This window comes from Perca fluviatilis, chromosome 24 (assembly GCF_010015445.1).
Source record: "Perca fluviatilis chromosome 24, GENO_Pfluv_1.0, whole genome shotgun sequence".
Lineage (NCBI taxonomy): Eukaryota > Metazoa > Chordata > Actinopteri > Perciformes > Percidae > Perca > Perca fluviatilis.
In genome coordinates, this window is record NC_053135.1 from 4,487,924 (window position 1) to 4,509,973 (window position 22,050).

The 22,050-nt window shown below is 39.6% G+C and overlaps 1 protein-coding gene and 1 long non-coding RNA gene across 2 annotated transcripts; both read left to right on the forward strand.

Moving 5' to 3' along the window:
• Positions 1–3,719: 3,719 nt before the first annotated feature.
• On the forward strand, positions 3,720–13,176 carry gca (grancalcin). Its single transcript, XM_039793413.1, has 8 exons — positions 3,720–3,874; positions 6,000–6,215; positions 6,727–6,796; positions 8,874–8,917; positions 9,914–10,061; positions 11,260–11,373; positions 12,333–12,391; positions 12,876–13,176. Exons 1-8 carry the CDS (start codon positions 3,851–3,853, stop codon positions 12,900–12,902), a joined length of 702 nt encoding a protein of 233 aa, XP_039649347.1. The 5' UTR covers positions 3,720–3,850; the 3' UTR covers positions 12,903–13,176.
• A 3,837-nt stretch (positions 13,177–17,013) lies between these two features.
• LOC120554498 lies at positions 17,014–19,345 on the forward strand. The gene is made up of 2 exons (XR_005638478.1): positions 17,014–17,275; positions 19,234–19,345. It is a non-coding gene; the product is annotated as an uncharacterized LOC120554498 (long non-coding RNA).
• Positions 19,346–22,050: the final 2,705 nt, after the last annotated feature.

The following is a 22,050-nucleotide window of genomic DNA, read 5'->3' on the forward strand; positions in this document are numbered from 1 at the left end:
GTCCGGTGACTTTGGCACGCAGAAACTCAAGTGAAGATAATGACCTCTTCTGAAGAGTCCGTCATGTTTTTAAATCTTCCGTGTCCTCCTTGGCTACTAGCAACTGAAGGGTATTCAGTGGCTATCAGCACACTGGGAGCTCCCACTCCAGACTTCCATTTGCTAATTTATTAATTTAAAGTTAGACATTGTTGATTTTCCAAAAGGTTATATGAATATCTTCAGGCTCAATGCGCTTAAATGTAACAATTTTTAGGCCGAGAAAAAAAGGAAGTCCCCTTCTGTACATTCAAGTACATTTTAAGTTAATTCCTGGCCAAGTAGAGAACATTCTTAGAAAACAGATTTTAGTAGTAGCATGTAGGGAAACTGACAATGTAAACTTAATTTTAATTAATACGAACATTTCTATAAAACAAAAACAATAATTACATCATTCCAAATCATCAGACAATGTCACAGAATTCATACTTATGATCCTGTAGCTTTAATTGTAGCTTAAAAATCATTTTCTAATTAATCTGCCTCAGTTTTTTGTTGCCAATTCCTCCTTTATGAGTCTCACAGATTTGATGTATTGATGTAAAAAGACTAAAGCCTTTTTCCTGAATTCACATTAGTTATCAATATACTTCATGAGCAGACCCAAACGGAATCTGCAGATTTCTTATTTACAGTCTTTAGCAGACTGTTTCTGCTTAGGGTGGAGATGTGTGAATGTTATTATGTGTGGGTTTTATTTTATTTTATTTTAAGTTGTTTAAAATCTGCGGGGAATTCTGTGGAGTTCTGTGTCCGCAGATTCCATGTGGCCCTGATTAGGAGTCCCAGTATTCAGGTCCTGAATAACATTGAGGTATGACCAGTCCACGACTACCTCAGATGACTTTACACTAGTGTTTGATGGCTGATAACAGCTGGGATGAAGGCTAATAAACGGACCCATAAATGTCGTACAATGCATACACTTTGTTTACATAATCATTAATAGGCTATTCTTCCTGTTTTGGTCTAGTTCCTGAAGGCAGCGTGAGAACTATGTCACTGACTGTGTGACACAAGGTTGGAAACTCAAAAAACGGCATTTTATAAGAATAATATTAGATTTTTGACATGACAGCTTAAAAGCACACTTTGGAACAGGGGGGCTAAAAAAAAAAATAAAGTCAATTTTAGTCCATGTTGCCACAGACTGTGGAAGTTTTCACCTTTGTACATACTGCAAGTGCTGACCAGTCACGGTCAAAGCTAAAAGCCTGTTAAAAGCTTAACAAATATAAAGCTGTGCCTTTATGTGGAATAGACATCATATTCTGCACTTGTTCCCCTCACACCGGACATCCTCAGCAAACAAATAGACAGTGGATGTCTTCCCTAATGCAGCACAGCTTGTTTGAAGAGCATTAACTCCATTTACCTGACACTAAGAACAACTGAAATCATTTATAGGTGTCACTTTGGACACATTTTGTCTTATTGGACAGATGTAGTGTTGGTGTGTGGAGACAAGGAGAGAGAGATGGAGCAGAGAAAAACAGAGGGAGAATGAATGAGAAAGAAACAAGGACAAGCTCGTTCTTTGTGAATTCATCTTGAAACTGCCACTGCACCTGCACCAAAAGAAATAGCCCATAACACCTGCTGAAATATAATATATCATATTCCAAATGTTTCTGAGTGCAACACTTGTGATTTGCCTCACAAAAGACACCCACACAAATTAAATGTTAAATAAATGTTGCACATATTAAGTAGAACTGTGCTTATGTGTACAATCATTTGTCATAGCTACACCACATGGTACTGTTTATATCCTGCACTTAATACTTGAAAATCTTAAACAGTTCTTCTAAGAGAAACATCCAGTGTTTATTCACATGGAAAAACATGCACTGGGTTTTGATTTCAACAGATGTGTCCGGGTCAGTATTATAATTGCATTCTTGGCTTGAGCTTTAATAACGTTGGAGTGGACTTTGAAAGTTATTGTTTGGGAGAACTGTGTGGGATTCCCTGGTGTTAGAAATGGGTCAGCGAAGCTTCTATTAACATCCTTAAAGCACTGTACTGTAGCAGCAGCGGACCTCAACACTGTCTTTTACATTAGTTAGAGGTACTCTTTTAACTAATCTTTTATTTAAGTAAAAGGGCCAGTACAGCAATGTAAAAGTACAAAATTTCATTAAAAGTCCTGCACTCAAAATCCTAATAAAGTAAAGTATAGAAGTGCTATTAACGTTGTTGTTAATGTTACTCTCGAGGGAACTCTGGGGTTGATTTCTGCTTCCTACAGTAAGTACTCATAAGTGGTGAAAGATGGTTTCATTACTCAATCCTTTAACAATATAAAAAAACAATGTAAAAATAATCACATTTCTTACAATAAACATTTACAAATAAAGTCCTTCATACAAAAATCAGATGAAGTAGGCTACATACACTAACAATTAGAACAAAACTTAAAGTAGCTGCTACACTCATTTATATTCATATTCATTTATAGCTTTTTAACACTCAAACAATTGTTTACAGGAAACGAAACTCTCTTTGGTAGAAGTCATGGACTGAAACGTGACAAGGAGCTCCAACTTGACACTGCTTGTGTGTGTGTGTTTTTACAAGAGAAGAAGGAAAAGTTTATGTCTGCAGATTTTAATACTTCTTATAAATTTATATCACAGTTGACTATCTTCAACGTCATACATGCTTTGTGAGCATTTCATATTTTTTGTCAAGCTTTTTTTCTGATTGATGAAGATAAACTATGATATTCCATAAAGTGCAGCTCCAAGTTAAAAATTGCCCGATATGTTTATTTTGTTTTCTTTTATTGTATTCCACTTCTTTTCCTCTTCATTGTGTTTTTGTAAGTGTAAGGTATTTCTTTGCCTAATTTAAAGCACCTGAAGTGGTCTATGCTTCTGTTTAAAAGTTGCAATACAAATAAACTCTCCTTGCCTTACCTCACGTGATAGAAATAAAATACATTTTGTCTTTTCTTTATATAGCAAAAGTCTCAAAAAGCACCGTCTAGTGGTGACAGGAAGCCATGCAGGACAGCCAACTATTCTTCCTAAAATTAAAAAGCTTTAAAAACATGTTAAATGGATCGCCAGCTTTGTGAAAGCAAGAAACATGCCATATTTTTGAACTATAGGCCTTTGTACTGTCTATATGTGCCATGCAAAGTTTATAAGTACGATTTAACACCGATGACATCAAAAGGAAGAACACTGAAAATATTTATATGAGAAGTTGACACATACGGGGAAAGTGGAGACTCTTAACTTTTATGGCAACTAGGAATGTTACACCGAAGTTACCAAAATATGTCATTCAGTGGACAGTGTCCATTGATTTTTCATCAGCTTTGATGAATTCATTTTTTAATTGCTTATTTCTACACGTCTTACTTTCAGATCATTGTGTTCCAAACCGTTTTGACCACCCAGAGAGAGCACCTTTTTCAGACACTTATAGGCAGACCCAGACCACCACACCTTCACTGTCAGGGCTTTTGGGGAAAACAGCCGGCAAGGTATATAACTATTATTAAGTTTCTAAGATAAATTTATTTAGTAAAGAGGATTTATGTTTTATTTTATTTTATTTTATTTTTCCTGCATTTATCTCTCGTTCACACTCCAGTCCAGCTGATGGCGGTAATGCACCTTTAAGTTGGTTTGCCAACCGCCGATAAACCATAAAGATAGGAAGAAGGAAGCTCGGATATGATGTAGAAACTGTTCAGACCTATTGGAAGTTACAACCGTGTAACAGAAAGTCCTTGTACAGCGTTAATCATACTATAAAGGTTTTAAACTTCTTACAGTTTGCCCTATTTTACCAAATGGCTTATCCAGGATACGGCGGGGTGAGTAAATGATATATGTAACGTTAGGCGTAACAGTGATTTTATAGTGATAAACGAGCTAAATGGGTTAACAGAAAAGCTAGCTTGGGGCTGTTGTTTCAGTTAATTACTGATAATATGTCACAATATGTTATGTTACAAGTTCCCTGTCTTCCTGTTGCATTGTTGATATCCATTGACCGCAATTAGGCAGTTTTTTCAGTTCTATTTGGTAATAGAAGCCATATGGCGTCTCCAGTTGATAAGTAATTGACTGAAAAATGTCTTCCGGGATGGAAATTCCTCAACGTTGAAGAGGACTCAACAGAATAGCTAAGCATTACCTTTAGCTTACTAGCTAAACGTGGAACGTTACGTATGTCCGCATTCTCAATAGACCTATACATTTTTTATTTTTTAATGACAAGAAAACAACATACAAAACTCTCGTAGGGGAAAGAGAATATACATGCGTAGATATAATACAAATGTTGTCAATGTACAAGAAAGAATTACCTAAGCAAAACAACAACAACTAAAAAACAACCAAAAAAGTGGAGCTACTTAAAAATACACAAGTCAAAAGCAAAAAGGCTAGAGAAAATAAAATTAACATTTAGAGTGGCACACAAGGGGAGATTTATCAAAACAGTAATTTCCAACATAGCCTATGTCACTATAGGGCTGGGCGATATGGAGAAAATCAAATATCACAATATTTTAGACCAAATACCTCGATATCGATACCGCAACAATATTTTTGTGTTGACTATTGGTGCTTTCACAAAATTTTTAAACAATGAGATTTTTGATAAATAATCACCAGTAATGTGTGGACATAATGACTAAGTGGGTAAAGGCAAATAATACAACAGTTACAACAGTCTGGTATGTTAAGAAAATGACATCACTTTACTGTAATGCAGCCTTATGTCATATCACGATATCCAAAATCTAAGACGATACCTACTCTCATATCACGATATTGATATAATATCGATATATTGCCCAGCTCTATGTCACTACACATTTTCTTGCAATTTTACCAGATTAGATCTTTTTCAGTGAGGGGAAAAAAACAATTTAAAATCATTTTATATAGACCTCTACATATGCAAGAAGCCTTGGCCTACAGTTTGCTTATAAAACTCTTATCAGAAGCCTAGAACGTGATTCTATTAATTACATTGTAGTATAATTAGTTTAATATAATGCTATTATACAAAATACTCTCTGGGGTGAATGCACTGACCGGAAATCCTACATTTTTATCCTTGTCACTTAAATTCCTTTGGACCTAGTCAATAAACACAATAAACACGTCTTAAGAATGGTCTGACCCTTTTTAGTAGGACTTGTGAGCTTTGTATACATTTGAAGCTAAAAGTAACTTTTGGTAAAGTCTAAGTGAGTATAGAATGTTGTAACACCCTCAGTGTTGTGGAATAGGAACTACAGTACAACCCACAATGCCCTCTTTCGCGCAAGCATTGAATCAGCCTCCAAAGGTGACAGGGTCACCAGGGTCAGTGCTGCTTCACTTCTGCTGCTGACACGCCTATGGTCATGATTAGGTTTACCTGGAAAACACGCAAGAAGATATTTTGGAAAGATATTTCCAAAACCGTTATATTGACAATATCAGTAAATGCTATTTTGGGATAGTCTTCATTAAAATCTTAAATTAGTGTTTAAGAATAATACAGTAGCCATTCAAAGTGAGAAACTTCCGTGGTCTGGTAACACAGAATTACCCTCAGGTAACACAGAAATTAAACATTTTTCTGAAAAGTTACCTGGCAAGTTTACATATTTATATTTTAATATTTTGTTATTCATTGTCTTTTCACAGCTCAGCTGATATAATGCATATCGTAACACTTTTTATGATATAGTTGTAGTTAATCTCAAAATCGGGAAGAAAGTCATGAAAAATCTCTTTTTTTATGCTGTATGCAAATGTTGCATGTGTTGTCAGACTTGTTATATTTTTAATCAAATGCTATAAATCAAGTCTGAGCACAAGAGAAAAATTAGGTCACTCTTACCAACTCTTACAAAATCTTACTTTACCTACCTACCTACCTACTTACTTACTGTATATATACCAGCCCTGGTCGCCTCTCTGATCTGTTCTCTTCCTCAGTATGGGGGTCCCATGCCAGGAATGCCAGCTCAAGGGATGCCTATGCAAGGAATGCCAGGAGGGCCCATGGGAGGCGCCATGCCTGGGCAGATGGGAGGTGCACCACCCCAGGGGGGATATGCCTCCTATGGAGGAGGCTATCCAGGCACATACGGTGCCCCACCCCCAGCTGCCAATGATCCAATGTGGAGTTACTTTACAGCCATAGCAGGCCAGGTACGTGTGGATAAACTGTAAGTTTTGATTATTCTTGAATCATTAGAAGAGCACACATTATACATGTGGTCTTTATTTAAAAAAAAAAAAAAAAAAAGGTTTTCACTACAGGTTTTGTTTTCACTTTCACATTTCAAGTTTGGACAAGAACAAGAAATTCTCTCTTTGCAGATATTTCAGGTTTCATGAATGAGTTGAGTAACCACATGAGACAGATGGCAGGGCTTTGTCTTGTCTTGTATATGTGACCGGAACACGTTTGCGAAATAAGTTTGTGGTGTCTTGTAATCCCATGTCGGATGGGCCAAAATGTTTGACATGACACAGAAATACAATTAAACTAACTAATTAAACTAACTTAAGTGGTAGCATACACAGGGACATAGGTTACTTTTCAGTGTGTTTGTCTGCTCTCATCACTTTACACTTGACTAGCGGGCTAGTCTCTCTGGAACATTGTTAATTCCTCTGAAGTCCCACATGGCTGAATATCACTTCCTGCTCTGTACAGGACGGTGAGGTCGATGCAGAGGAGCTCCAGAGGTGTCTGACCCAGTCTGGTTTCACTGGCAGCTACACTCGTAAGTTCCCTACTGTCACTTCCACAAAAGAGGATTACTGAGACAAAGAATTAAGTTTTTACGCTTTTTTATTTTTTTTAAATCAGTCAAGGGTTATAGTCTTGCAGGACAGGTTTGTAAGCTGTATTTGTATCATGCATTTAACAAATGCACAGCTTGAGTTGTAAGTTAAAGGACTTTAAAAACAGAAATTAATCTATGTTTTCTCTAGTTTTGGTGGGTGTGTCAGAGATGTGTATGTAAACTTGTAGAAATAAAAATACACACTAGGCATGGGCCGGTGACCGTTTTCAAGGGATACCGCGGTTTGAAAAAGTCACGGATTGTAAACCACTAACATTTTCTGTCATACCTTATGAGCTGTTTTTTATGAGTGGACATAAGGACAGGAAGGGCAGTTTAGAAATCCCTCTCCCTGCCAGTGTGCATTGTGTTAAAAAAAAAAATTATATATTTTAAAGCTGTAATTGCAATACCGTTAAACCGTTGCTGAAGGTTATCATACTGTCAGAATTGCATACCGGCCCGTGCCTATTGCACACACAGCAGAGTGTTCAACGCACCGCCGTTTCAGTTTAAATAAACGCTTTGCTACCTTTTGTTGGAACGCGCCCGTTTCACCAAAGTTGCAACATACAACTCCGATTTGATGAGATCTTTTCCTCTCCTATTACTATAATATAGTATAGTACAGGGCTGTAACGATATGCCATATGAAACCAAAATCGCAACACTCAGATCCACGAACCTGAGTCACAGCGTGAGAAGGCAGAATCGCGACACACCCCTTCCAACTTCCATAGATGGATGGATAGATACTTATCCTTCCCGTCCAGATCCAATGCTACCACATCTTTAAATTAATATTAGTAGTAGTTGTTTTGGTGCCTTCGGCAGGGAGGAGATTTTTGGCATGAACACCGCTACCGCTAACGGAGGTGTAACGCTAACCGAGGTGCAACCTTAAGAATGGCCGCTGTTCTGACTCGGGTGCCTGGGTCTGTTTCCCGACGGTTCAGTAAACTGCTGTTAGCGTCCTTAGCACTGGAGTTAAGTGCTGACTGGGTTTGGATTGCTGTAAGATAGTGGCCGGCTGCTAGCTGGCTGGGGGCTGGCTGTGGATGTGTCCCCGGGCCGGGGCAGTTGTCAGCTCTCATCCCGACTGAAGCCTTGCAGCGCCGGGAGAGTGAGGCAGGGTTGTGCTAGCTGGCTAAATTACCGTGAGTTTAGTCGTCTATCTATACAGTCAACGTTACTGATGAATTCGTGGGTCAGCCCAGAGTTGTTAACCATGGTCAAAACAATCATACTAAAAATAACTGAGCGCAGGGACGTAGCACAAAATTCTGGGCCCTGTAGAAAAGCATACTCTATGGGCCCCTCCCCGCATCCACAGCTATTCATTCTAGCATCTTTTTGGGCCCTCCTCACATGAGGGCCCTGGTACTCAGTCCCCTTTTTCCTCCCAGTCCGACACCCCTGACTGAGCGTGTTGAACGATGTCGTAATCTTATGTTACCCACCAAGAATTAGCTAACGTTATAGACCAAGCATTAGCATTGGCTACTTGTCAACCAGCACCTTTTTATTGTAGGCTAACCTTAAGCTGGATCTATAAATATTGAAATCAATCAATATAAATAAATAAGGTCTCTGTTGTATTACTGTGTTGCAAAGTGGCATGTAATCAATGACAAGACGATGCCATGTGGCAGAAAAAAAGTTGTATTACGTTTACTGAGTATAACTATATGGAGTATAACAAAATTGTGGTTTTCCAGTAGCACAGTAGTGGAGAGTTGTGCATACCATATCTGGTGTTCTTAGATTGTTTCGATTTATTGTTTTGGATCCTTATTAACTCACGCAACATCAAAATATGCTTTTTAAAAGTTCAGTATTGGATGCTTCCAAAATGCTGCAGTGAGCACATTACCTGCAGCAGTCAAAGCCTCTTTAACATTGAGAAGTGACTGTAACCATCATGGTATTATTTCTTTGCTATCTTTTGAATAAAAATGCCTAACTTAATTTGACTAATTATTAACATGTTTTTTGTTTGTTTTAATCTTTCCAGCATTCAGCATGGATACATGCAGGATCATGATTGCAATGCTTGATGTATCCTTTCTGTACCACCGGGGTTAAGTTTGAAAAAACTTCTATGTCAGTCAAGTTTAATTCTGACCATCAACCCCCTGCTATTCTACTCTGTCCATTCCTACTCATTATGGGTGTAGTAGGCAGTGTTGTAATGTAACAAAGTACAAATACTTAGTTACTGTACTTCAGTAGAATTTTCCCGTATCTGTACTTTACTTCGTTATTCATATTTCCGGAAACTTCACTCCACTACATTTCCCCTAAGGATCTTAGTCACTCGTTACTACAAAATAAAATCAGAAGAAATGTGTTACACTGGAAAAAAGCAGGTTTGGCGAATCATTGCTCCTAGATTGCCAAGTGGCAAAAAAAAAAAAAAACATAGGCCAAAACTAAAGAAGAGGAAGAAGCATAATGAGTGATAGTGTCATGGAAGCACGCTCAATGGTGTTGTAAGCCCCCAACGTCTCCTTCAAGGCACCTAACCCTAACCATAGCCTAATCCTAGTGCCTTCCAGGCAAGGCACTAGGATTAGGCTATGGTTAGGGTTAAGGTTAGGAGTCGTTGGGGGCTTAAAACACAGATAAACTGGAAGCTCCTGGTGCAGGCTCTGCCGCCATGGTTACAGACAATCACCCCGCCGACAGTGGTAACGAAGATAAGGTTACACACCTTTGGCCATGAAGTTCATAATCACAGTTTTACTTTTACTTCTAATAATTAAGTACAATTACTTTTGATACTTAACTACAGGAAACATCACATACTTTAAGATTTGTACTCAAGTCCTATTCTAAAAGGTGACTTTAACTTCTACCAAAGTAATTTTCTGGGAGACACTTTGGGAGATACTCAAATATAGCTTTCAAGTACTTTAAAGAAGACTGGCAGTAGGTGTGGTGTTCAACCCTGGAGCAGGTTAACCAGCTGCTGTCTTCATTCCACTCACTCTGCTGCTGTTATTATCCATGTGCGGATCAGCAGTTACCGTAGCTTAACCAGACTGTCACCAGAGGGACTCTACGGGCAAGATGGGTTTCAACGAGTTCAAGGAGCTGTTCACAGCTCTGAGCGGCTGGAAGCAGAACTTCATGATGTTCGACCAGGACAGGAGCGGAACTATCGAGCCTCACGAGATGAATCAGGCAGTCAACGCTATGGGTGAGATTCTTTAACAGGATGGATATTTAATGTTATGGTGAAGACCCTGTGAAAAAGTATTTAACACATCTAAGGCCTCCTTCACACTGCCTGCGTGGCGTGAGCGTGTCAGCAGCGTGGTGTGTCCATTTTATGTGTCCGCAAGCGTGTTGGAAGCGTTTCCAGGCAATTTTTTGACACAAATACATTTAATAAATGACGTTTTGATGTTTGAAAGTCTCTAGGTTTTGACATAAATGCAGATATAAATGTAAAAATATTTCTCAATTTTGAAATATTGCACCTGTCAATACAGAACGAAATATTCTGTAGCCTATTTTGCCGTCAATACTGTCGACGTTGTCTTTACTGTAGTCAAATCAGTATATGTTTATGTTTAACATGAAGTATACTACTGCTTGAGTGCATTTTATCAATGGGAAACATACATGTGTACAGACAAGGCTAGCAGCAGCAGCGCCGCGTCAGACACGTTTCTGGTGTGAAAATACGCAACAGAAACGCCACGCTCACGCCACGCAGCCAGTGTGAAGGAGGCCTAAGGGTAATCAGAATGTTTAATGACGCTTAATTAGACTTAATCTATTAAATCAGTTCCTGTAATCTGTGCTGATTGGTGTGATCTGTCACACTTTTCATATAATCTACAGTTCACCAGAGGAAAACATTACATTTACATTCTCACTCATATATATATATATGCTCCGTGTTCTAATATATTCCATATTCTTAGATGTATTCCTCCTAATTGGCAGTCAGTTGATAAAAGGTGACTTATTTGCTTCTATTGCATTTTGGTCAGTTCATTTGACTTTAATGCTTTAAATACGTTTTGTTTAAAAAAAACAAGGCATTACATTTTATGACATAAAATGCCATTTTGTGCAACAGCAATTTTTCAACATTTAAAAATAGTTTTTAAAACTCCGGACAAAATGCACTTTACATTGACATTTTGCATGGTATTACAGCAGGATCGATTTTTGATTTTTGAGGCTAATATTACGATTATTTGATTAAAAAATAAAATAGAAGTGTGTGCAAGATACATACTCAGCAGGATAAATTGTGTAAAGTGTAAAAATCAACTTTGTTAGTGCTCCCTGGTAGAGAAACTACAGTATGTAAGGGCTCATAGACACTCTGAAATTAGGAAAAGGAAAAGTCTGACATTTCTTCCCCCCCCCCACTTCACCAGGCTACCGTGTCAGTCCTCAAGTTCTGAATGTAATCATCAAGCGCTACAACAAAGGAGGAAGAATCTTCTTCGACGACTACGTGGCTTGCTGTGTCAAACTGCGAGCTCTCACAGGTAGGAAACCCCAAACCAGCATCTGCGTTAGACAGAAATGACCTGACGTGTTCAGTGAACAGCCACACGCGTGTGCAGAGACACGCTTTTAATGTGGACTGACAGTGAAATTGCGTTTGGGTTCATTCCACCTGTAATCCCTGTTGTCATCTCTCAATGGCTGTGACATTCTGCTTGGCTCGGTGCACAAATCCATGTCACAAGTTGTTATGACATAAATGTTTGACCAGGGGTCCAAGCCCGAGCCACGCATGCAGAGCAGAGTGACCCCTATTGAAACCGCTCAGGTTTCTATTATTATTTGTTTCTTCGCTAAAAGTGTTACTGCTGCCTACGGCGTACAAGTTATGTAAGTGAAGTTTTAATGGGAGGTGTAGAATGGTGCACGTACCTCAGACACCAACAATGACACATATCCACCAGCAGGTGGTGCTCTTATCAAGTTAACCCTTGTGTTGACTTTGGGTCAAATTGACCCGTTTCCAATTTTTGTTTTATATCATAAAATATGGGACGTAGAAATAAGCGCTGAAAATGTGTAGAAGAAAATTTTTACAATTTAAAACGTTGGAAAAAGCAAAAACAAACTGAAAAAAAGCATCAAAAACGTTTTTTTTTTTTCAAGGTTGATGGGAAGACAACACCAGGCTTAAAGGCCAGTAACTCGCACATTCCAAGTTTAGCTGAATCTCATCATATAGGCCACAGCCATTTACGCCAATATTATTTTTTGCAAAATCGTGATGTATGCGAAACCTACTTTTTCGAACTTCTCCTAGGCTTTGAGTCCAACCTGCACGAAAAGTTGCATGTAGATAGCGGACCTTTCGATCAACCGGTAATCCAGGTGCGATTTGCGGGGGGGGGCAGGGGGGCTTGGACCCCGTTTATACCTGCTTGCATGTCCAGTTGAAATGGTGACCCCTCAGTGCTGTGAACGTTCACTCTTCCTGTTCCAGATACCTTCAGACGGAGAGATACCATGCAACAGGGATCTGTCAACTTTCAGTACGATGAGGTGAGTTCCATTTTTCATTTGTGTAGCTCTCACTCCATCAGTTAGTTTGCTGTGTATGACTGGACCGTTTAAGAGTTGCAATGCCTATAATAAAGTGTCTAAGGGACTGTATGTATGCAACATTTTTTTTTTTTAACTTAATTGAATGTTGATGTGTGATTTCCGTCTAACTTTATACGACAAATTTAAGTTAATACTTTTTCCTACAGTCCTTTATTCTATCTGATTAAAAGGAAGTCGATTGGCTCCATCTGTCTCTACTTGAGTTTTCACTCTCAGCATGTCAAACATGTTCAGGATACAGGCGTTTTATGGCATTATTTTAAGCTGTTTTCATCTGGCTGCAGTAGGAGTTTACCTACATGTGAAGCAGCTCAGTGCAGCTTTACAAAAAAGCGTCTCCTGTTGAGTTCCTGTGGTTGATTCAACAGCTTGGTGGTTGACGCTCTCTCCCTCTCATTGTCTCTGCACCTCCTGTTAACAGTTTATGCTGTGCACAATGGCCATCTGAGGTCTGCTGTCCCACACCACCAGGTCAGTGCGCCTAACGGACCAATCGGTGGTGGATTCTGGACCACTGCCTCATGAGAATGCACAGGGAGGCCAGTATATTTGACCGAGCGGCCATGAGCTGCAACAGGAAAGTGCCCATTGCTTGTAATGCTTACTGTCATGCTTTATGTCACACAGGGATGTGCTGAAGATGTATCCGGTGTGTACACACACACACACACACACACACACACACACACACACACACACACACACACAAACATATATATATATATATATATATATATATATATATATATATATATATATATATATATATATATATATATATATATATATATATATATGTGTATCCACATTAGAGGGTTATATAATACATTTCAGTGTCTTTAAAGCCTTTATGTGTAGTATTTCGGACTTTCAAAATAAAGGTTGCAGATAATGCTGCACATTAGTGTCAGAAGAATTGAAAAATACTGTCAACACATAAAATAAATTCACTTAGTCTGTAAAGTGTGAAGGAATTAATCAATCAGATATCTCTTATAGTTTCAATAGTATGCTTTTGGAGTCTCTTATTTTGAAATGAGCTCAGCCAGGGCAAAGGGAACTGATACTTTTAAGGATATTCTGACTAGAGAAGTCCCGATACCATTTTTTGCTTCCCGATACCGATTCCGATACCTGAACTTGCGTATCGGCCGATACAAGTTCCGATCCGATACCAGTGTATCATACATTTTATTATGTTTTAACAATTGTATACTACCTGCATGGATGTGATATTATTTCTATCTTTGTTGTCGGTCTGGCTCAGGTTAAACTCTTTGTGAAACATGAACAAATACAATCAATGAATGCCACAGAACTTTCTTTTATTCTCCAGTTTTATTCTCCACGGAAAAAGAACCTAAATAAACTACTTTAACGTAGATTTTCTTTAGGGCTTTATTACGTGGTATCGGATCGGTGCATTAATTCCAGTACTTCCCGATTCCGATACCAGCGTTTTAGGCAGTATCGGAGCCGATACTGGTATCGGACCATCTCTAGTTCTGACCTGTGAGAAGCCTATTGTGCCATTATAATCCCTGAATGTATGGTCTAATATATTAAACTCATTTATATATTACTTCATAGTAATGGCAGCATCATGATTAATCAAATGTTAGCAGCATTTACAGATACCATGTTGATTTGCTTTTACACTGAACTTCATACAGTTATGATTTTTATTTTTTTTTTAAAGCTAGTGCATTTTCTCATTATTTGTTGTAATATTTTTTTTTTATAAAACCTTAAACGTTATAGATGCATATTAGCTTGATGTTCAACTCAATAACAAGCCAAAGTGACTGTGAGCCGATTATATAAATCCACTTCAATATCTGTTAATGATTGTGAGATAGAAATGTATTGTCATATAGCTAAAGTAAGTCCATATGCCGGAGATTTTGCAGCTGTAAACTCTGTTTTCCATGTTGAAGTACAAACCCAGCCGAGTTTTCATTTGTAAAGATTGCATTGAAGTCAACCTCTACACACAACCAATGTTGGAGTAAAGATCGTATTTTGTTACTGACAATAAACACTTTCTAATCAGTATGCATTCTGTTTATTAATTTATACAATAGCACATTTTTCCCCCATTCTATTTACCAGATATTTAATGTCTTCAAATATAGTTAAGAAAAACAACATTCAAATTAGCTGTTAAGTGTTGCATTGTATAAAATACAGTGGCAAACATTTAAAAAATGCATAAAAACAATTACAATTTTAAAAGTTTTAATCTGTGCAAAAGTTTGCAAATCCCATGAAAGTTCAGTAGACTCAGAAATCGCAGCACAACAGTTGTAAAAATAATTAAAATATCCAGACTGCCTAGACAAACTGTAGATGGCCCTTAAAAGTTTTGACTGCAACTGCAAATACCCACAACCAAGCTTACACAATATTGATAAGATACAGGTAGTTATATGCTAATTCTTGAAGCATTCTTTTTGTTGTCTGAAAATACCCCTGAAACATGCTGCCTGTGAAGGTTGAGTTGTTAAACTCATACAGCAAATACATTCACAACCTAAATGCTGTTAAAAGATGCTTTTTCTCCTTTTGTTTACGTTGTATAAAATCATCTCCAGATTGTATTAAACTCTGTTCATTTCCAGTACTGCATCATTATTGCTTTCAAAGACTGACCAAAGTCTCGTTGTGCTATTGGATTAACACATTAACACTATGCTGTGTTCTGTATTTTTGAGCTGAAAAATATGTGATTTTAATCTGTTGTGGCGATGCTGTTTACAGTAGGCACGCTAAATATACAGATGAGTTTGACTGCGTCGATCGTTTGGAGCTGCTGATAGAAGATGAACTTCAAAGCTGTGGAGTGGAGTAAAGAAAGCCTCGGAACGAGTTTCAAGTAAGAGCGGGACAAGACACACCTAAAAAAGGAAAGAAAAACAGCCTAAAAAATTCAAATGCTCGCACTTAGGCTACAGTAAAGCATGTGAATACCTAAAATGTTAATGTAAAAGTCTCAGCAGGGATGTGATGACGGGCTGCAGTGAAACAAGTTGTCTTTGCTGTGCACTGTGCTGCTGCAGGAAGTCACATCAGTGTAACTGAAAGAGAAACTCATGCATATATTAAGATTTTTTTTTTTTAATCCCATGCATTTACAACAATTAAGCCAATTTTTATTGATAAAAAAAATTTCAAATCACAAAATCGAGCTGAAGGTCCAACCACTTCAACACAAAGCTGACAGCACTCCTGAGCTGCTGTCCTTCTCCAGACACACACACACGGGCTACAAACAGCAGAGCACATTTAAACACCCAGAAGTGATGTTCAGGTGAACTAAAAGGAAACCTATGACGCTCATATCAGCTGTGCCTGACCTCATCAGCTGCAGCCTGTCTGCGTCTTTCTCCAGGGCGTCAACCAAGAGGAAAGAGTCCTCTGCCTTTTATAAAGGCAGATTGTACAAATTGATTGTTTGAATATACTATAATTTTAATTGAAGACCATTTACATTAATTTAATAAATTGTTATTGTTTGATATTTTATTTTTAACTACTCGGGACACGGAGGGATTTTAATACTGTTCAACCTGCCTTGTTGGTGTAAACATAAAACAAAACCACATCAGTTGCTGTTGAAAAAAAGATGGCTTAATTAATATGAGTGAAACATATTTGGCTACATAGTGAAATAAAGAATAAAACCAGCGGTGGAGGAAGTATTCAGATCTTTTACTTGAGCAAAACTATAATACCACACAGTAGAAATACTCAGTTACAAATAAAGGTCCTGCATTGGAAATGTACAGTATGTACAATCAGAAAAAATGTATTTGACATAATCAAAGTACATACGTGCCACATTAATACTGAAAACATCCAGAACTAGAACACCAAATATGTTCCTGTACATGAACACTTGTGAGCACAAACATCTTTATTTTCTACCTAGGAAATAGTTTTTGAAAATGATAAATAAACAGTGAGGTTTTTCTAAAGGGAACATTAGGAATCCTGAAAAACTCAAATTTGCTGTGCTTGTGCATTTGGGTATCTGGAGTGCCGACCCACACACAAACTGTAAAATAAGACAACCCATTCAGTTTTTACCTCATGTCTCTGTGCCTTTTATTCCTCCATAAGAAAAATGAATGGGCACAAATTTATTGAACCAGAATAATCCAATAAACTGTTGTTTCCGGACCACAGGTGAGGAGTTTCTTCACTTCATCTACGTCTTCGTCAATAAAAAAGGGGGAGGGGGGGGGGCTGGATGAGTCTTGGTTAGGATGCCGAGGCTTGTGGGAGCCCGGACCAGGCCTCCCCTTTACATGGCTCCATCATCCTCCTCCTCCTCCTCCTCCTCCTCCTGCTGCATCTTTCCTCTTGCTGACCTGTGTGTCTTCTAACCAGCGTTCTATTAAACTGAGTTTTAGACTTGACTGATATTGGACAGTGGACTTCAGACTGACCGGAAGACGACTCTGCGACCTCTGAACATGTAGCATGGAGGACGTTATGAGGTCAGTCAGAGGCTGGACTGAATCCCACACAGCAGTCTCCCTCCTTAGGCAATCATCATCCGGGGCACTATCCACTCGCCATACCGAGACCGGATACACAAACACACACGGTTCCTGTGTCCCGTTGCTAACTCCCAGCTAGCTTATGCTAACGTCTGTACAGTTGCTACTTTGGCTGTTTTGGGGCGAACAAACAAACGACCCCCCGCGGTCACATTCACCGGAATGACCGGTGCATTTATTTGTCTCATAGCTGCAGATATGCATCCTGGGAAGAAGAGGAAGCTTCTACAGATCTTCTCTGAGCTGAAGCTCTGAGGTAGGACATGCTTTCTCTCCGGATTAACAGCTGCTGGCTGTAATGTTGACGGATTGAGTTGATTTGAAAGGGTCAGGTCACACAGAGTCCAGAATCTCAACAACATGGTCCACAGTAAGGATTCTTATATCTATCTATCTATCTATCTATCTATCTATCTATCTATCTATCTATCTATCTATCTATCTATCTATCTATCTATCTATCTCTATATATATATATATATATATTCCACTGTTTGTGGAAATGTCCTCAAACTAAATGTTAATGAGAAAAGACTTGATGGCTCACATGCTTGTGTTGTTAGGTCAGTGGTTAAGTGTTTGCATGTTTGGTTGAATTCCTGCTTGTGGTAGAGATATTTCCAGTGGCAGAACTGTTACCTTCTGTATGTTAGAGCCAGGCTGTGTTGTGTTGTTTCTGCTGAAGAAGTCTAATCAGTCTATGTAGTGATGGAGCAGAGTGTAAACTGCTGTCCTCCCTGTGTTCCATCTTCTAAAACCCGCTGGTCGGGTGGCTGCCTCGGTGTTGAGAAGGTTGGAGTTTGAAGCCCTCGGCAGGTCTGCTGGCTTTGGAAGGAGTAAACACACAAAGCAGTGTGTGAAATGTTTGAGAGAACGTGTGCTGAAGCTGAATGTTGTGTCAGCTCATGACACCGACGGCAGCGTTAGTTTGAGAGTTGTCGGTAAGCTGTCAGAGAGGCCGTGTGAGTGTGCTAGGCTTGGTGGTGTAGTGCTGTTGTTGGTTCTCATCGATCTCTGACAACGTTTAGCCGGCTCCATCTTCTCCACTCAGATGGGTTTAGAGTTTGACGTTTTGTAGACAAAACACTGAAAATAATGCAGCCGAGTGTGAAAGTAGATTTATGTTCTTTCTGGTACTTGTAACCCCAACCTTCATCGCTTAATATTGTTCTCCTCCCGCCCTCAGCTTCACGCATCCCTGAACACACACGTTGCATTTTTTTACGCCTGTATGGCATAGAAATAAATTAAAAATACTTGGCATCATGTATATAAAATCCTTTATTTAAATTGGGAATGGTTTGTGAAGGTTGACAGATCTTTTAAACCCACACCACTTTGCTGGTTATTTGTCAGCCAACCACAAAACAGTTTGGAATTGACCGGTGCAGATGACATCATTTGTGTGGTTTGGTCATCAAAACATTAAATACTGGATCATTAAATCAAACGCACCCTTCCAAGTGCTGTGTGTGTTCAGTAAGTAAAGAAGGGGCCGCCCACCATTATGCCCAGAGTTCCAGAAGTAGCGTAGCTTGTTGGACCTGCCGTCCGTGGTGTAGGAATAAACCGAAGATCAGGAAACATCACAACTTATTTAGTCTGTCATTTTATTTGGGAGATTTTTGCCATAAACGACCCACAGCACTGAATATCAGGCAGTCAGCTGTAGGAGAAGTAGACGTTAACCAGCAGCAACTAAACAGCTTTGGACAGGCGGTTCCTCCAGCATGGATTAAAAACCCACAGGTCAACCACTGACCCTGGAACGATTTAGAAGCAGTTGATAAGAAAACTACCTGTTGTTTATGTCAGCAGATGTCTTTTCTTGTTGGAAGTGTGACGGGTTGTTGTATGTGGGTTTTGGCAGGCGGCTGCTGTTCCCACTTCCTGCGTACCGGGACTGAATCGTTTAGCGGTACGGGGTATCGGGGCCCTTTCCCCCCCGGTTGCAGCCCTAATATTAATATGTATCACAGCTTTCGTTTGTTCCGGTCTTTGTGTCAGCTGGATTGACCTTAGGGTGCAGCTCAGACACTAAATGATGTTAACAAGACAGGGCCCGTCCTCTGCTTGGGAGCTACAGTTCTCAGCACTAGTAGCTCTACCTTGTGTCTCGGTGTCTTTTATTCCTCCTTAAGGAAAAGAAATGGACCCAGATGTATTGAAGCAGAACAATCCAATAAACTCTTCTTTCTCTTGTTTTCTCCCCAGATGAGTGCAGAGTTTCCGGACCACAACGGAGAAGTTCCTTCACTCCATTCATGCCGCCTTCTCTCCGTACTCACTGTATACTCATAGTATTGTATGTCATGAAATAATTTAAAGTAAAGTAAAGTAAGTAATAGTACGTATTATGTCAAAAAAAGCTCAGAAAAGTCATACATAATGTCAAAAAGTGTTATTACATAGTTATTACATTGTTATAACACTGTATTATGACAAACAATCTATCAAAAAGTAAAAGAAAAATGTCCAAAAGTGTTATTACACAGTTGTACACAGGCCATGCCATAAAAGTGGGCGTAAGTTATTTTTTCGTCCATAAAAAAAAGAATTCTAAAAAAAAAAAAAAATCTAAAAAAAAGTTTTTTTCTTTAAATTATAATGCTCACTTCCTTTATCCTCCTCTGGTCTCTCCCTGTCTCTGAGGTGTCCTACTCTGGTCTCTCCCTTTCTCTGAGGTGTCCTACTCTGGTCTCTCCCTGTCTCTGAGTTGTCCTACTCTGGTCTCTCCCTTTCTCTGAGGTGTCCTACTCTGGTCTCTCCCTTTCTCTGAGGTGTCCTACTCTGGTCTCTCCCTTTCTCTGAGTTGTCCTACTCTGGTTTCTGCCTGTCCTTGTCTTAATACTCTCCTACTCTCTTCTTGCCTGCACTTCCTTTCCTAACCTCTCTTTCCTATCTGGGGGCCTATCTAAGTGTTTGCACATACGCTGGCAACGAGCCGGTCTTGAACACTCGACCCTGGGCGCCTTAGAGTCGAGCACAAACCAACTTTGCTACCTACGCAAGTACGCACGGGACAGTTCTCCGGGTGTATTTGTCTTTGTCATTCTGGGTGTAAAGCTCAAAAATAAATTGATTGTTCTTGTATTGGAACCCATGACCTTTGTGTTATCCATCCAGCGTTCCACCACACTGACCTATCAGATTTGTCACAACTGGCATGTGTTTAGTTGTGTATTTGACTTCTTCATTTTGGGTGTTGGACCTTAAAATTTAGTGTGCCCTAAAGGAGCTGAACCCACAACCTCCTGATCAGATCATGTGGTTATTATCATGCTGAGCTATCTATGATGATAGGAACCCTGTGGTTGGAGGTTGTATTTAACGTTCACATCACTGAAGCGAAATGAAAAATTCTTGTGCTTCGTGATGGGATTTGATCCCTCAACCTCACATTGTCACATCACCATCTTATCCTGGTGAGCTATTCCTCAGGATGGCAATTTTTTTTCGTTCTCTTATTTGTTCTTCCTTGGACATCTTTAGCCAATCAGGGAGTCGGGGTGAGGGGAGGGGGAGTTCTTTTCTAGTTTTTTTCTGCTCTGATGCTAGATCACATCCATTAGACGTGTCCATGTCAAAGGACTGATTTGGCCCGAACCTAACGACGTCAACATGTCTAGTGGATGTGATCTAGCATTTACCCCCCCATGCCTTAACCTAACCACATAAACACATCTAGTGGATGTGATCTAGCATCCTTTTGTACCACACAGCATTCAGCTGCTTATTAACAAGCTCTGACCACATGGTCCGATGCGGCACTCTTGGACTTGCATGGTGTTTTTAATGTTCATTAATAGAGAGAGAAGTGACTCAGCAAGACAGGCTGAGGCCTCCAGGTAAATGCTAGATCACATCCACTAGACATGTTGACGTCGTTAGGTTCGGCCCAAATCAGTCCTTTGACATGGACACGTCTAGTGGATGTGATCTAGCATCAGAGCAGAAAAAAACTAGAAAAAAACTCCCCCTCCCCTCACCCCGACTCCCTGATTGGCTAAAGATGTCCAAGGAAGAACAAATAATAGAACGAAAAAAAATTGCCATCCTGAGGAATAGCTCACCAGGATAAGATGGTGATGTGACAATGTGAGGTTGAGGGATCAAATCCCAGCACGAGCACAAGAATTTTTTCATTTCTCGCTTCAGTGATGTGAACGTTAAATACAACCTCCAACCACAGGGTTCCTATCATCATAGATAGCTCAGCATGATAATAACCACATGATCTGATCAGGAGGTTGTGGGTTCAGCTCCTTTAGGGCACACTAAATTTTAAGGTCCAACACCCAAAATGAAGAAGTCAAATACACAACTAAACACATGCCAGTTGTGACAAATCTGATAGGTCAGTGTGGTGGAACGCTGGATGGATAACACAAAGGTCATGGGTTCCAATACAAGAACAATCAATTTATTTTTGAGCTTTACACCCAGAATGACAAAGACAAATACACCCGGAGAACTGTCCCGTGCGTACTTGCGTAGGTAGCAAAGTTGGTTTGTGCTCGACTCTAAGGCGCCCAGGGTCGAGTGTTCAAGACCGGCTCGTTAGCCACCGCGTGTGCAAACACTTAGATAGGCCCCCCAGATAGGAAAGCGAGGCTAGGAAAGGAAGTGCAGGCAAGAAGAGAGTAGGAGAGTATTAAGACAAGGACAGGCAGAAACCAGAGTAGGACAACTCAGAGAAAGGGAGAGACCAGAGTAGGACACCTCAGAGAAAGGGAGAGACCAGAGTAGGACACCTCAGAGAAAGGGAGAGACCAGAGTAGGACACCTCAGAGACAGGGAGAGACCAGAGTAGGACACCTCAGAGACAGGGAGACCAGAGTAGGACACCTCAGAGAAAGGGAGAGACCAGAGTAGGACACCTCAGAGACAGGGAGAGACCAGAGTAGGACAACTCAGAGACAGGGAGAGACCAGAGGAGGATAAAGGAAGTGAGCATTATAATTTAAAGAAAAAAAACTTTTTTATTTTTTTTTTTAAATTCTTTTTTATGGACGAAAAATAACTTCGCCC